General features: G+C 39.6%; 1 protein-coding gene across 1 annotated transcript in view; it reads right to left on the bottom strand.

The window, feature by feature from the left end:
* Nucleotides 1-6326: 6326 nt before the first annotated feature.
* Nucleotides 6327-17386, bottom strand: part of golga7bb (golgin A7 family, member Bb) — a 31783-nt gene continuing 20723 nt past the window's right edge. The window contains exon 5 of the mRNA XM_061745502.1: nt 6327-12324. Within this exon, the coding sequence (XP_061601486.1) occupies nt 12241-12324 (84 nt within the window). The 3' untranslated portion in view covers nt 6327-12240. The remainder of the gene's footprint in view (nt 12325-17386) is intronic.

The raw sequence follows: 17386 nt of genomic DNA on the forward strand, positions 1-17386 counted from the left end.
AGGCCAAGATGTTCCTGTGCAAAATGAAACTGGAACACAATGCTTGGTTTGTGAGTTCGGGGCGTTCACTTGTGCAGACTGATTGTGTGCAGACCTTTTCCCTAAGTGAAAGGACAATTCACAAGCTTTGCTTTTCTGTTTCACACCACAGATTGGAAAATATCCTACAAGCAGTGATTGCCCAACACGCACACAATTCAGCATGCAGAGGAAAGACAGAAGAGCAAATATGGAAAGCGTTGGACTGGCAACCTGTTCAGGGTGTACCCCTGACTTTTGCCAGTAATGAGCTGGAATAACCTCTGGCAGACCCCCATGACACTGTACAGGATTAAACGGGTATAGATGATGGATGGATGCTTTCATACAGCATAACAGTGGATTTAAAATAAAACGATCAAGATGTAATAAAACTATAGACAACTCAACCATTTTAACAGTGCAGTTAAGTTCTGTCCTATCAGTCAGCTGTCCCATCACCAATTAAAACTTCTGAGGCAGATCCACTGGCAACCATAAGCCCATACCATAATACTGCCTCCGCTATGCTTGACACATGATGTGGTATGCTTCGGACCATGAGCAGTGCTTTTCCTTTACCATACTTCTCTCATCCCATCATTCTAATTCAAATTTATTGTCGGTTCATTTGTCGAATACTCTGATTCCAGATAAAGAGAGGCTTTATTTTTTGGCAAAGTCTTATCTGGCTTTCTTTAACTTGAATATAATGATTGGTTTCCACCTTGCAGTAAACCCTCTTTTATATTCATGACCTACCTCTCTCCTTGTAAGAATTTAAATGCAGAATTAAAGACAGACAGACATAAGTTAAACAGAATGAAATAAATGAGATGCAAGAAATAAATATTGTGGTGCAGTGTGGTGGACTGAAATGCAGCAATAAATAAAAAGGTTTTCAACCTTGACTTGAAGCATTTGATCGTTTCAGCAGCTGTGGGGCATTCTGGGAGTCTGTTCTACAGGTGAGGCTGAAAGCAGGATGAATGTCACCTCACCTGTTTGGTGGATTCTTTTAGGGGTGAGAACAGCTGCACAGTAGTCCAGTCTACTGAAGATAAAAGCATGGTAAAGGTTTTCTAAGTCCTGCTGAGACATCACTCTTTTAATTATTGATATGTTCAGGTGATAATAGACTGACTTCACTGCTCTTAATGTGGCTGTTAAAATTGAGATGTAAATCCAGAACCACACCTAGATTTCTGATCACCAGTTCTGACACTACAACTCCCAGCATTCTTCAGTTCTTCTCATCATGGACTGCACCTGTGCCCTCATCATCACCCTCATCCAATTCACCTATTATCCTGCCTACTAATACCCTGCACAGTCCCTGCTCATTGTGTATTTTTATTTATTTTTTTAAATATTTGTATCACAGATTTTTTCCCATTTTCATCACCCAGTGCTCCTACCTAAGTGACAGTCCTGGGGCCTCATTTAAAATGGACTGCGTAGGATTCATACTAAAAGTGCACGTACACCCAAAAGCCGAAAATGCCGGGCGCAAAAAAAAATCTGGATCAATAAAACCACGCACGCAATGTTCGCTTTATAAATCACAGTCCAGCTGGAAGGCTGCGCAGCTGAATCCGCCTCATATCCCGCCCTCTACACGCCCCCTTTTTACCTTAAAAGCGTAATGCAAAGTAGTATTTGCATATGGATGAGCCTGCTGAGCATGCGCAGCAGCTTCCTGCAGCCTGTTTGGCGTCAGAATGAATGAGACGCATGATGAGACGTGTCCAGCCACCGTGCCACTGAATTTCACTGAGATCTGAGATCGAGATGTTGTGGATGAGGTGGAGGACAGGAAAACGACATTATTTGGTGGTGACAGTAAAAGTAGAAAGAGTATATAAATAGTGTAATATAATTAAAGCGAGTTGGTGGCAGCACGTCGCTGCTGCGCTTAACGCTGTGAGTCCCCCGGCGCAACAGGGGGGACATTTCCCCCCGTCTCTTCAAAATCATGTTTTTGTTTCCCCCACTTTTTACAGTTTAAAAACTAACGGTAGGCTCAGCCTGTAATTGCAAATCATCCAGACACCCTGTGCGAAGGCGATGCGAGAAAGGCCCGGCAGCCCCGCTCCCCCTCCTCCCCCATCTCCCTCCCGTCTCCCCTCAGAGCTGCTCAGGGCTGATTTATGGTTCTGCGTTACACCAACGCAGAGCCTACGGCGTACGTGCGCGTCGCTGCGTACCCTACACTGTAGGCTCTGCGTCGTTTTAACGCGGAACCCTAATTTAGGCTTACACCCGCATGTAAAGGTTTCACGCGCGCGTAAAACTCGTTATATATATAAAAAAATCTGTGAACCTTTAGGGAAGAAATGAGGGGCTCCGTGGAGCCCCTAAACACTCTACGAAGCCCCTCATTTGTTCTGTCCTAAAGCGGTGGGTGAAGAGGAGGTTCCCGGCATGTCACCGCGGCTGCAACAGCACCAGAGCCCTGACTGACGCTGTGCTTCACACACAGAGGAACACGATCAGCGCTATTTTATTATAAGTCTGATATATGTTGTGATATGTGATGACATTATTAAGAGTATGACATGAATCCGGCTTCATTTCACCACCTCACAGCCTGCGTCGCCAGTTCCCCGTGTCTTAAGTAAATTCTTATGGGAGGGTCCGGGTTGCCGTAGGGATACGCAGATCTTTCGGTTAGTTTTTCTTTTTAGATCCCAGCCTTTGCGTAGAAGGTGGCTTGCGCAACTTTCAGGACCTTTTTGTGCGCAAGCAAGCTTTATAAATGAAGCCCCTGGGCATTGCCATCCTCTACCAACCCCTGGAGGGGCCTGCACTGAGCTCAGGTCTCCTTCTTAAACTCATTGCGTATTATTGTCTGTTCCACATTACTTGTGAGTTTCAGCCTCACCAACTTACCTGTGTCCCTGTGTGCATCTTTATGCATAGTGTTTTTATTATTAAACTCTACTTTAGTCAAATCTGCTTTAAAGCCTGACACTATGTCACTGTCTAAATACTTCTAGACCTACATGTGTGAAAAGCATATGTACAATTTTGAAATGACCTGAAGAGAAACAAAAACAAAAAGGAACAGAGACAAGGAAAAATTTCTGAAGTGGTTGTACACTCAGTCGTTTATGCAGTGGCCACACCTCAGCTGCAGTCTAATGATTTGTGTTATTTTCTCCTCTGCCTGATGTTAACAACAAGCTGTTTCCAGAGCTTGAATATGATAATCATCCTGTGTACAAGCCCACATCAGGCTGCCATAATTATTTACAGTAATGATGCATTGGGGTTCGCAGCAGCTTGAGATGCAATTAATACATTTTAAATCTTACTGTTAACTGCTTAATCTAGTCTCCAGTAATTATTTTAAGTGTGTCCGAACAGTACAGTAAACTATGACTGTGACAGATTGAACTACTTTAGCAACTGCTTGAGGATAAAAATCAGTCAATATCACGCTACGTACGAGGGAAATTATTGCTCATATTAAGTCATGGAAAGAAAGAAAACTTAATGTCAGTCATTCATTTAAAGTCAGTTTGGATAACAAAACACCATTTATTTTCCTTTTAGAAATGCAATAATTGACACTCAACCAAAGTGACATTTCAACTGGAGCATGCATTTCCATCTTCCGATACTCAACACTGTACTTTTTCTCTTTTTTCATGTTGCATTCTGGGGTGCATTTGGGATGGGTTCAGCAGCGAACACAAGAACTGTAAATCACACCAAGGTTAAATAAACTGAACTCATATTCATGCCAAAGCCAACAGGCAGGGTACTGGCAGGGTAAAAGAGGAAAAAATCCGCTGGAAGAAAAGAGTCTTCAAAACTGTTTTACCTTTTGTCCAAGCTTCAAAGAGCGTCTCAGCACTGTGGTTTCCATTATGGAATTTCAAAACAAATTTTATAAATCTGATACAACATCCATACATGTTCAAACAATGTGCCAAGGGGGCCTCTGTGGCTGGGAGCGTGTGCAGAATGTAGATTGTTTCAAAGGCAGCAGTGGTACGGAGGTTTTGTGTTTGTAACATCTCCTCATGTCTTAACTCACTGTAGTCTTTGGTTAGAAGTGGATAAATGTTTGAGAGGCCTGATTTAGCACAGCCAAAGTATTCATGTGGCATTCATCACAAACTGTTTGTCACACTAGATTTTTGTGTTTATGCCAGTTTTCATTTTGGAAATAAAACAAAGAACAAGTGTATTTGTGTGTGAATTCAGACACAGACATAACGTCTAGAGCAGAATACCGTAATGGGGCTAACTCATCCAGTGTCACAACAGGAATGACTTTTATCTGATTGGAAGGACTCCTCCCGAGAGACTGCATTTTTAACGCATTACATGAAAGCACACAATTGTAACGTTTTACTGGAATAAGCGTATTCCACTGGCGAGGCACTCCTGCCAGCTAAAATATCACTGGAACACAAGAGGCGGCAGCTGGATGCAGATTATGTGTCATATTTAAGAATAAACATTTTAAACAGTCAGTACCAGAAAGCCACTCTTTTCCATCTGTGACTAGAAAAAAAATTCAGGGGAAAAAGTAAGGCAGTTGATCGTTGACAGAACATGCAATAAAAAGGTGGAGAGGATGTGGAAGAGCACTTGTATAGACTAAAGTTGCCGTGTGAATGTGTGTGGCTTGTACTGTAAAACACTTTGAGTGATTAATAAGAGTTAAAAAAACACATTATAAATGCAGTTCATGTAACTGCACAGAGGGCTCCAGATTTGCTCCCCACACCAGCTCCCAGGGGTCTCATGATTTATAGTGATTTATATTTTCCTTTTTAAACACACCTTTTTTTTTAAAGTGAAGCTTGTGTAAATGTCCAAAAATGGGCCTAGAAATTATATTTACAAATATAGTGGTGAGATATAAAAAAATGCTGTCTTGTATCATAAAACTGTTTGTACACACAAAGGCAAAAATGTGCAAACACATTGTTTTTAGATGGATTCAAAACCCAATGTCTCTCTTAAAGAGTGAAATTTGACCCGCATTCACAAACCCCATGTTCATGCTCATCCTCTCTAATGTTTAGCCATGAATGGATGTGGACGGCCCCCTACTTAGGCATTTGCATATAAAAACACAGTTTGTACCACAATTAAACTGACATTACAAAGAAGAACTGTAATTTTATGAAATGTGAAACTGAGACCTCTCTCAGTAAAGGGGGGAAACAAATCTATTTTATTCGCTGGTCTTATTTCTGAAATCGCAAACAGAACATAAATACTACAACCTTTAATGTTGTACCAGAAAAAGCCGATGTCTAAATATTTGTTCTACTCTTGAAACCAAATCAGGATAGTCTTTCAGAAACACCAGAGTAACCCTTGTTCATAACAAGTTTCACACGGCTGCAATGATTTATAGCAAAAAAGATTATATATTATAAACTTACAAATAAGGACGTGACTATGACTTTTCTTTTTAAGTAAAATTCTATCACCTTTTTTCATTTGTGTGTGTGAATGTGGTCTGGAAAATACCTAAGGCATGCACATTCTTACTGCGTGTCCTATAAATACAAACTTGGGTGAAAGCAAAGGCCTATACATGTTTATTTTATATACAGAAGTTGTTTATGCATCAGGCCGGCAAACTTGACGTTTCTAAGTTACTTAGTGATGCTTGCCTTACAATTCTCTTCATTTACTTTCACGTCACAAACAGGAGTAGCCAATTCAGCAACATACTGAGAGCCAGTTTGCCAAAGTGGTTAGAATCTGAGATGGCGGGGGGCATTCTTTCAAAACCACACTATTGTTTCCTCTTTTTATAAAGAAACTTTACTCCATAATTTTCAAATATGAAAGACTTTCCTTTTGTTAGAGAGAACTAAATTTGGACATTATTTGCATAGCAAAAGCTTACTTTTTTGCCTCCCCCAACCAGTAAAATCAAAGTTTAGATTCATGTTTCCTTTATACTCATTAGGGTATAAGCATACAGAATTTTGTGCAGGTTGACAGGCCTTTCAAGGCATTTTTATGAAGTTGTGATGGAGGGATATTTTATACATTTGAAAATAATACACTGCTGTTCAAGAGCTATAGACTTCAATAACAGCAAGAAAATAGCATCTTCCTTTAGTTTTAGGTTGAACTCAAATCACTGAATTTTCTCCAATTAATCTAGAACAGTTATCATTTTTGTTCCTTTTTTACTAGAAAGCAACACAAGTCAGAATATAATGGAGCCAGGCTGTGTCATATGCTTAAATAAAATGGAAACAGTTTTTTAGCTCAATAAAAACATTGTTTTTGGTGATAAATTATTTATTTGAAAAGAAGCCTGCAGTCACAATAAACGTTCTTTTCATCATCATCACATTTTTCATATTTTGTAGGCAGTTAAAACATTTGTCCCCCAGGTTTTGATCTTTAATCACCTTTTGAAAAAAGCACAGCTATGATTTTTAGATAATATGCAAACAACCCACTGTAAACACATAAATAGCATCAAGATATAAATTCCTTTTTCTCTGCACAGCTGGGGACCGTGTTGATAAGAGATTTCACTTCCTCTGTTACTTGCATTGTTCACATACACGTCATACACATCATGCAGCATAAAACATCAACGCACGCTCAGTCTCCCAGAGGCAAAACAAAACAAGCATCAAAGTAGCTCAAAGAAACTGCTATGGAGACTGTACACAACCTTTTATAGTTTTAGGAAGACATTATATTGCTCGATTTGAATAAAATCCCAGCTGTCACTGCATATGAAACAAACATTATTTGCTTATTAATGGTTCTACATGTCTGACTTACTGCACATTCAAATACAGTAAATGACAAAGACAAGATGGACATTTACATTATGATACTGGCTATTTAATCATAATTATGTTAATTCTTTTGGCACAGATGCCATGCACTGTCTTCTGGCTAAAAGACCATGTTAACAAATAACATGACATAGGTGAAAAGATCAGAAGTCAAATGTACTCCCTCAATTTAACACGTTATCTTCATCTTCACTCCCCTGGGCGTCTTCTTCAATCAAAACTGTTGGAGCATGAACAAGCTGAAGCATAATATGGCATATGGTGTTTTAACCCACATTTTGAAAATATCTTCACATTCTCCTTGTCTATAAGTTCCGATATAGCCCTACATAAAACACGTTTCACATCTCTGCTGCAGCTTCAAGCAGTACTTTGACCTAAATATTAATATTAGAATAGCCATCATTTTGTTGAATTTCCCACCATGCATAATCATCCATATCTTGTACTCTTACCGTTTGATCATTTTCCAGGAGTATTAGCAGAAAAGCACAGTGGCAGTCAGTAAAATGGTTAGCACAGTTGTCTTTTAAGGTTCCTGGTTCAAATTTTAGCTTTGGGCTTTTTGCATGGAGCACAAAATGAACAGGATGAAACCTGTGCAGAAAATATATGTTTGGATAGATAAAATGAAAGTTTTGCATATTTATAAGTCAGAAACATTTAATTTTATTAGGCTCTGTCTCATTTATGGCGTAATGATTGCTAAGGCCAGCTGCTCATTTTTACTTTGATGGCTGTCAAACAGGCCAATTAGCATGGATTGTAAATTGACTAGGCTATTTAATAGAACTGTTCTTTCCCAATAAAAAAACAAAGAGGGAATTTATGTACATTTGACTCCTTTTGGAATAGGTGGCAATAATCCTTTCACCCTGACAGTATCCAGCCTTTTCCAGCTTGGACAGCTTTATAGCTCTTTACAGTCTATGTGTCTTTTAATATAATAATAATGACTTGGATTTATATAGCGCCCTTCTAGGCACCCAGAGCGCTTTACAGAAATCATTATTCATTCATACACATCCTCTCCGGTGGTGGTAAGCTACATTGTAGCCACAGCTGCCCTGGGGCAGACTGACGGAAGCGTGGCTGCCATATCGCGCCTAACGGCCCCTCCGACCACCACCAACATTCATACACATTCAAACACATTCACACGGGGCAAGGTGGGTAAGGTGTCTTGCCCAAGGACACTACGACAGCAAACTGGGACAGAGCGGGATTCGAACCGCCGACCTTCCGATCATTGGACGACCCGCTCTACCACCTGAGCTACTGCCGCCCCTTTTACTGCTCTTATAAGTGAGATGCACAGTATCCAGTTGTTACTGGCTTCTTCCTCTACTTTCATTGTTCTCCTTGTACATGTAAGGAAATCAACTCTCAACTGCTTAGTCTGTTTTCGCCTGAGAAATTAGATTTACTATATATATTACCATACCATACCATATATATAGTGGAAGAAAAATGTTTAATTAAATATTAAAAGTGTGGTTTTCATGGGACAGAAATAATTACATTTTTCTAGCATAATGTGCTGAATGATGCCGAGAGGACCCTGTACTACAACCAAGACTTTACAAGCAGTTTGGTATGGTGGACCAAAACTGACATAATTAAAAATATTGGCAGAAATATATATTTTTTGTTTTTCCTTTTCCTTGTACATGCATTATGTTGTTTTTACATTTTATTGTCTCTTCTTTTTACTTTACCTTATTCATTTCTGCCTCATTATGCAAATGAGGAGGGCTGCCCTTCTTGGTCCAGCTCCTCTACTATTGGTCAATAAAGAGGAAGAAACAGGATCAGGCCAAAATTAAGACTAATGCGCAACCGGCAGTGTCCACATCCTTGTCTCAGGGGGCTATATCCAATCTGAAGCCGGGTATTGATCTGATTACTGATAGGCCTGCTTGGATAACTGAGCGGCCCACGCACTTTACCTCATGCATTTCTGCATGAGGTAAAGTAAAAAGAAGAGATGAGGGAATGTAAAGACAACAAATGCATGCACAAGGAAAAGGAAAAACTAAATATATATTTCTGCTTTTTTTTTTTTTAAATTACGTCAGTTTTGGTTCTCCGTGGTTTGGAGCAGTATGGGCATGAAATCTGTCCTTGGAGAATGTTTTGGGCTTCATAACTGCAAAGCTTATACATGCATGAAGGACAAGCAATAATAATAAAGCTCCTTTAATACTGACCTATTAGTACGAAACATAACACATACATACTAATGATGCTGTTGACATTTCTATAAGATCTGCAGTTATTTGATCAGTAACAAGAATTTTGAAAAACATGATATAAAGAAAAAAAACTGTTCATTCTGAGTGGATAAATATATGAACAAGTAAAGTAAAGGTTCCTGAAATTCGTACAATACTCCATAAAGTGACTGATATTACCATTACTTTTGCTCCCTCCAGGGCTACATGTGTGAACAAATCATTTTGTGATTCTTTGAATTTGGCACATTTAGACTTTCCCCTGAGGATTATATTCATCAGTGTTTCTGAACCAACAGTAACTCAAACCACTAAGTGACATCACTGTCATCACGATCAATACCATAAGTTACATTATTTACACTATTTATATGCTTTTGTAACTGCTCTTTCTCTAAATTTCAAATATTAAAGAAAATACCGTATTTCATCAAGTAAAAATTGATTTCACCAAGATGAAAAAAGTCACGTGTCTGGTACAGCCCATTTTAATGTCACTGTTGGAGATGAAGATTGCCACTGTATCCCACTTTTATAAAATAATTTAAATTAAATAATCATGTTTTTTTTAACATCTTGTTGCACTGGATTAAAAATGTATCATATTGAGAGTTTTAACCTAAAGTAGTGCAGTTTGATGCATTTATTCTGACAAATTTACATCCGTATGTTGCTCAAAGCATCCACATGTTAGATAATAAAAGGCCTTCTAAGAACAGAAGGTTTTATAAGCAATTAAAGAGTGTCATAAACCTTTTGGAGACCACAGGGTTTCCTATAAGAATTGATGGACAGCCGGTTGACTTTCATGCAAACGCATACATGGTTTTATGTGTACCAATCCAGAGTCTGTTTGGAAGCAAGGCATTGTAGAAAACTGTCATACTAATGAAAAATGATTGTTAGAAGCCTGTTTATAACAAAAGCTTGCTTCTCATAAAGGACTGGTATCCTAAGAAGTTGAAGGTAATATGGACCTATAGGGCCCTTATTTAGAGAAATATACAATCCAAACATTGAATGTAACCTAAAGGATATGGTGATGTTTTGGAACTGATTAAATTTATAGCATTTACATCTACTTCTTTGCAATTCACAAACTCAGTGGGGATAAACAAGCGTATAAATTACACTTCTTCTGTACAAGTCATTTACACGTATACATTGTCCAATGAGCTTCATTATTCGCTTATTGGCAGTATTGAGTCATTTGGAAATCAGTAAGTCCATCAGCCCCAGGTTGGATATCCTTTCCACTGGGAAGAAACATGAAGGCGTGAAAAAAGCACAGGAGGCTGAACACACGCACAGCTGAACTCAACTGCTGTGGGAAACAATATGTCTGGATTAAATCCAGTAATCCGAGCAATACAGCTGCAATCAAATGGCATGTAGGAATGGAAAAAGACATCATCATCATTTCCACACTGACTTCTTAGTGAGTTGTTTCACTTGTAACTGAAATTTCTTCCCTCAGGACGGATTGACCCAAGGCAGTGTCTCTGTTGAGGTGTGTGCGTGTGTGTGTTCACAAACCTGGTAAAGAGACGTGAAGTGTTCCTGGAGCTAATTAGGTGATGATGTTATGAGATGAGTATGCAGAAAACAAAAATGACGATGATGATGACATTAAGAGCACCAAATCTGTGTCAACAAAGATAAGAGCTCCAATATTGTTCTTTTGAGTAATTTGTTTGTTCAGAAGGGACTTGAGGGAGCTACAATTGTTTCATGGCTAAAAGAAAAAAACTATAGATACCAAATCTATCTATGTCCAGTGCATTCCAGATAGGTTTTCGTCTTTGTATGTAGTGCTTGGAGAAATAAATATAATTTGAACATGCATGGCATTCATATGGTGAAGGTATAAGGAGTTTATCTATTCAACTCTCTATGGGACGATTGTCCTCAGATCTGCCATACTAACATAAAAACACATTTCTCTCATTAATAACCAAAGTGTTTCTAGCTTTAGTAATAAAAAGCTCAGACTCTTTCAGTTGTGTCAGGAGCAAAATCACCTATTCTGGTCAGCAATCTGTGACTTTTTACACATTAAGAAGCTTTCCTAGTATGTGCCAGGGGTGATGGCACTGGCACACACGATGCACAGCACATACCCAACCTTACCTCCAAGGAAAAGCAGTGCAGCCTCCCAGGGCCTGCGTTTGCTTGTGTTCCCAATGAGCTGAGACCACATAGAAAATGTTCTCTCTGGGTTTACTCCAACTTTACAAGAATGTACTGTATATGTGTGCAGGAAGGCATGGCCACTAGCTACAGGTGTGTACATGTGTGCATGTATATGCACTTGTGTACATGTATCCTGCCTGGTCTGTTCTTCCGTGTACTTGTGCACAGTTGCGTGCATTTGTATGCATATGTGCATGTGTGGATGCGTGCAGGAGTGTGACCTACAGCTGTGATGTGGATCACTAACATCCACTGTCATGAATGAAAAGGATAAATAATTCAAGGTGCTCTCTGTTAGCTGTTTGATACTGATGCCAAATGCATGTTAACAAAGCATATTCTCACAGTAGGTCCAATTTGCCAGCATTCAAAGAAGCTTGACCTCAACCGCCTGAGACGAATGCAGTCATTCAGCGAGAAGAGAGAACATTGTGTCTCCCAGGTGGCTGGTAGTTTTCCTTCTTTCAGATGCCAGAGCTGCTGCAGGGACTTCAGATTGACTTCATATTGATTAACACGCAGATAAATCGGCTGATAAAGATAACGGCAGTGACGCCCCTGGGCACAATCACATATTGGCAACCAATCTAATCACAGGTAATCAGTTACAATACATGAATAGTGTGACTTATGTTAATAGAAACAATAGAGTGAGTGTGGGTGGGCGGACAATGGAAAAAAAATCAAACAAATGATCATTTTGGTTTGGATGGGTTTTGTAAGATGAAAGGTATTTCTGGATGCTGTGATATGTATCATGCCCAAGTGTGAGTTCTGATGCACTTGTGTAAATCCTTTTACACAAGTGCATCAATGTTTTTATATTAGCAAGCTCCACTCCTAGAACAATGTGAATGCTGTGAATAACCTCCTTGCCTTTTTCCTCTCCCCCTGTCCTAGAACCTGGTGCTTTCATGTTTCAGCATGCGGATGTTGGTAAGTGTCCCGCTGCCCCGGTGGTGGAACCCATAGGCCTGGTGCTGACCCTCCAGTCATCGAGCGCTGCTGGCTGATGACATGCTGCTGCTAGGACTGGAACCGCCTGAGCCTCGGTCCTCAAACACACTGATCTCTAGCTGAGGACACAATGAATGTCAAGGATCATTAAGATAAAAAGGTTATGTAAAGATTGAGAAAGTCCATGGGGCTTCAATACAGTTTCATACCAACAACCATTGATTTTGTCATAAACAAATGCCTTTTCACAGTGGTACCTTAAGGTTAATGACTCTTTAAAAGTTTCTATATTTGCTGTGACAGCTTAGAAAGACAGTTGGTGGGAAAGATCCTAAAGGTGCTAGCATGGGGTAGTAGTATTGAGGGCCAGCAGCTTTGATACAACCAGAAATAAGCTACAAGTTTCATCCATCCGTAAGCTACAACGGATGGATGAAATCGTAACAACCTTGGAACAAACATGACAATACATCGGATATACCTGTATAGGGCCCGACCTTGTCCTGCAGGGCTAGAATTGACCAGAATAGTGCTCAGGATATGGTGAGAGAAGCTGCATGGGTAAAAGGAAGTATCATAGAGGATAAGATATACAGTATTGCCTTCAACTTGTGCAAAATGCTGCTGCTCGTCTTTTAACCAACACTAACAGAACGTCACTACTGTTCTTAACCCCCTTCATTGGTTCCTGTCCTTTATAGAATTGATTTTAAACTTTTGATGTTCGTTCTTAAAGCTCTTCATGGCCTTGCACCATTGTATTTATCCAAACTTTTAACTGTTCGTAATCCCGGTAGAGCACTGAGGTCAACTAATCAACTTTTACTGGAAGTACGGAGGTCAAAATATAAACACTGGGGTGACCGAGCCTTTTCCGTTGCCGCCCCCAGGCTCTGGAATAAGGTCCCTGCCGAGATGAGGCTTATTTTTGACCTCTGCATTTTGAAATCTAGGCTACAAACCTACCTATTTAAGACAGGGGCGCCGCTAGCGATTTTGGGACCCATGAAAACAATCTTTACCGGGGCCCCCAACACAGCGGCGAAATTTGTTGATGCTATTTTACATACAATGCATTTTAATGGTATTTTTGACTATCATTACCATATTTGTGAAAGAAGAGCAACATGACAGTAGGGGAAGAACTGAGCACTCTGAATACAATGGAATTCATTTTGATTAATTTACTTGCTGCAACACTGATTTTTAAATTGGAAATAAACTCTTACATGAAAAAATAGAAATTATAATCAGTGGAGAGAAAAATCTGGAAATGTAAATTTAAATAAATGTAATTCCTCCCTGACAAACCTGGACCTGGCTCTGTAGAGTGTACATGACATACATTAATTATATAGTATTTCCTACAATATAACTATTTGTAATAGCATAGTCACCAATATGTAAACTTCTCTGATTGGACTGAGAGCGGTCACCCCAGTCTGCTGCACACACCGCAGATGTTCCCCTGCAGGCGTTGATGTTTCCAAATCAAATAAAGTTATTGTTACCAGGGCATTGAAAATAAAACATTTGTGATTATATGTTATTTAATAACTTGTCATTATTTTTCTTTATTATAATTTTGATCATCATTAGTGGCCTCTCTGGGCCCCCCTCAATCATGGGCCCCTATAATCCGTATCCTTTACCCCCCCTTTTCGGCGCCCCTGATTTAAGATGGCTTTTACACCCAGTAGTGTGATGAAACTTTTTTCTTATTAGATTTTGTTGTATTTCATTGTTTTATTGTTTTTGATTGTTCTTATTTATCCTTCTTTTTATTACTTGCTGTAAAGCACTTTCGCACAATGAAAGGCTGTTGAAAAGTGCTATATACTGTAAATAACGTACCTTACATTACATTACTTCAGGTTTGTCCTTGTGGCTGGCAGAAAGTAACATCAATCAAATACCTTAGAACGCATCAGGGAAAGAAAAAGTGCCGCATTGGCCAGTACCAGTCCAGTGACAGGTAGAAAACCACACTTTGTAGGATATCAGAATTACTGTAACCAAGGAGGAGGAAGAGGTAAGAATGGATGCAGGTAAAGTTATCATGCTAGTCAGAGAGACACATGGTCGGAGCATAAGCTAGAATTAAATGTCTTAGGGCAAATGATAGTAAAGAATAAGAAACAGTTAACAAATACTTGTTGGTAATTTTAAGCAGGCTTGGCGGAAATGCAATAGAGAGATTAGAAATGATGGGAAATATAATTAATTAATATGGTGTAGAGAGGTTTGTGGTGCATGATAGAAAGGGGGCAAAAGGATACAGTCAGGTCTAGATGGCAAAATAGAGGAATTGGTTTAGGAAAAGAGACAGTTGAGAAAGCAGTGGAAAAAGGCTATAGAAGAAGAGATGGAGGGAGAAACTTAGAGGCAGGCTAAGGAAAAGGAGGAAAAAGAAAGAAAAAGGACAACGGTTTTAAAGGGACCCTTTTAAGTTTGTTAGAGGATTGTTCAGCCAGGAAAAGGGAGTGCAGTTTAAAGCAACAAGACTAGAGATTGAAGAATATTTAAGAATGACCTATTTCGATTTAGAAAAGGAAAGAAAAAGAAAGTCTTCCACCTGATATGCCACCGTTAGAGTAGAAAGGTCATTAGATGGATGTTAGGCCACCTTAGTGGAAGGAAGTTAAAGAAGCAAGTTCAATTCAGGTTTAGCGAGGTGTGTAAAGGCTTCTTCGGCCGAATAGAGTCCCCTATCGGGTCTATATTAGAGCGCCTGATATCCTTAAGTTTTTGTGGAGGCAGTTAAGAACAGTTTTGGAGAAACAAATCATTCCAAAGGCATGGCGTCGGGTAGGGGGTCTGCTTATTCCAAAGGAGAAGGAGTATTTAGACCTCAGCCAGTTCCAGATGATTTCTTTTTTGAATGTAAAAGGGGAAATTTCCATCAGTGTAGCTGCGCAGAGATTATCGAATTACTTAGAAAGAAATAGTTTAATACTGTAGATACTCCAGTGCAGAAAGAAGGTGTGGGAGGTTTTTTTTTGGTTCCTAGAGCATGCTAGTATGATCTAGGATCAGATTCAGGCAGCTAAGATTGAGAAAAGGAATTTGTATGTGGTATTTTTAGATATTGCGTTAGTATTAGCCAGTGTATTTTGTGCCTGGGATAGTTATTAACTTTATGAAAGCATATTTCAGGACATTAGGTTGTGTTTTAATATGGCAGGTTTCACAGCAGGCTTGTAGGATATAGGACTTCCCCATTGGGATTCAAAAGGGGAAGAGAAATAATCATCAGTTTCCAAATGGGTTGTAGGTAGAATGGGATACGGCTCCCATCAGTTAGGACTTACATGGATGGTTTTACACTTGTAATTACAACAATTCCAAATACAAATAGGCTCCTGGAAAGAGTAAATATGAACGTCAGGTGGGCTAGTATGAAGATTAAGCCTTGCAAGCCTAGAATCATCTCAATATGTAGCGGAAAGTTAAGCTATATGAAGTTTTTTGTTGATGAGGAGGAAATTCCAACAGTTAGGGAAAATTCAGTGAAGACTTTAGTTAGGTGGACGTGGGTGATAAAGAACAGGCAGAGCAAGTTAGGAAGGATGCTGCTAAAGGATTAGATAGCATAGACAAGTCAGGTCCAGGCCCCCGGTCTCGCACTCAGCAGGCACGCCGATTTCTCCCAGTGGCCAGCCGCGGTACTGCAACAAAAAATCCCATGGGGCCCAAAAAGCTTTTTTCCCATAGACCGCAATAGTAAAAGAGAAGCCTCTAAAACTGTTCACAGGAACCTCCAGCTGTAATCACCGGCAATTACTAATTTTTGTATTCTATATTTTTAAGTCATGGACTTTATATCCGTCAAAAATGTTTTATAACGGCCAGAAAAGTCAAAGAAAAGTCTCTTTCTGGGCGTGACGTCACAGCTGTGTCCGTGCACTCCATGGATGTATTATATTATTACATACTATATAATTATATTATATTAATACATTAACAATATATGTAATAATATACATGTAATAATATACATTAATTAATATATTATATTAATACATATTATATTAATACTCGTTCTCATTGCCCCGGAGCATGATGGGAGGCCCCAGAGCATCATGGGAGGTGACTCAACTGCGCATGGTCTATGGGCCCCATAACGCGGAAGTAAAGTCAGGAACTTTTTCGGCGTATGCGACAGGCGAGCAACTTCCATTGAAATGAACGGCGGCCATTTTCCGGTCCGGTATACAGGTTAATATAATACATCCATGGTCAGGTCTCCCGGGAAAGCTAAAGTTGTGGTGTTTGCAGTCTGGTGTTTTCCCTAGGTTGATGTGGCTATGTTCAGTGTACCAAATTCCAATATGCACGGTGAAGAGAATGGAATGGCTAGTTAGCTCCTATATAAGGAAGTGGTTAGGTGCAAAAACCAATATCTACTTTAACAGGAGTTTGAGAGTTCCAAGGCCTGGACAGAGCTGTTGTTAACTGGGAGTAAGGATGCATAGTTAGGGAGGTCCCAAATCCAATCAAGGGGTGGAAATGGAACCCAAGATTGGCAGTTCAGGAGGCAGAAGCAGATCTTAAGTATGCAGAGATTGTAGGTAAGTTTCAGTTTGTCTAGGGAGGACTTGGCTCAGGCAAACCAGTGTGGAACAAAGCAGGTCCCAAAGAACAATAAAATATTATTGTGTAACAGGTACATTGACAGGAGGAGATATGTAGGGGTGCAAAGGCAGTGGCTCAAGCTAACCAGGGACAGTAGTGAAACTGGGAAAGTGTAGAGAGAAGGAAGCTTAGTTGGAGAGATCTATCAAGTATGGAGGAAAGTTGCATTAGATTCCGGTTAGGGGCTTCATACTGTATGATGTCCTCCCAGAACCTAAAACTCTGGGTAAATGGGGACCCATCATGCTCATTGTGTTCCAATGTTAAAACATATTTTGTCAGGCAGAAAAAAATTTGTTACAAGACTACTGAAAAGCTTAGCTGCAGTCATTGAAAACTTGCCTTTGTGATGATTTATTTGTCATTGCGATTTATAATTTGCAGTTGTCATTCTGATTTTGCCATTGTCATTTTGCGCTAAACCGGAAATGGGCACCACAGGTATACAGTTAGGTTGTGCCAAGGGCTGTACTGAGTGCCAATCCTTCTTGTAGCACGTTTCTTGTGTTTATTTCAACATAAAGTCAAGACAGAACCACTTATACA

The sequence above is a fragment of the Cololabis saira genome, chromosome 17 (genome assembly GCF_033807715.1).
Source record: "Cololabis saira isolate AMF1-May2022 chromosome 17, fColSai1.1, whole genome shotgun sequence".
Lineage (NCBI taxonomy): Eukaryota > Metazoa > Chordata > Actinopteri > Beloniformes > Belonidae > Cololabis > Cololabis saira.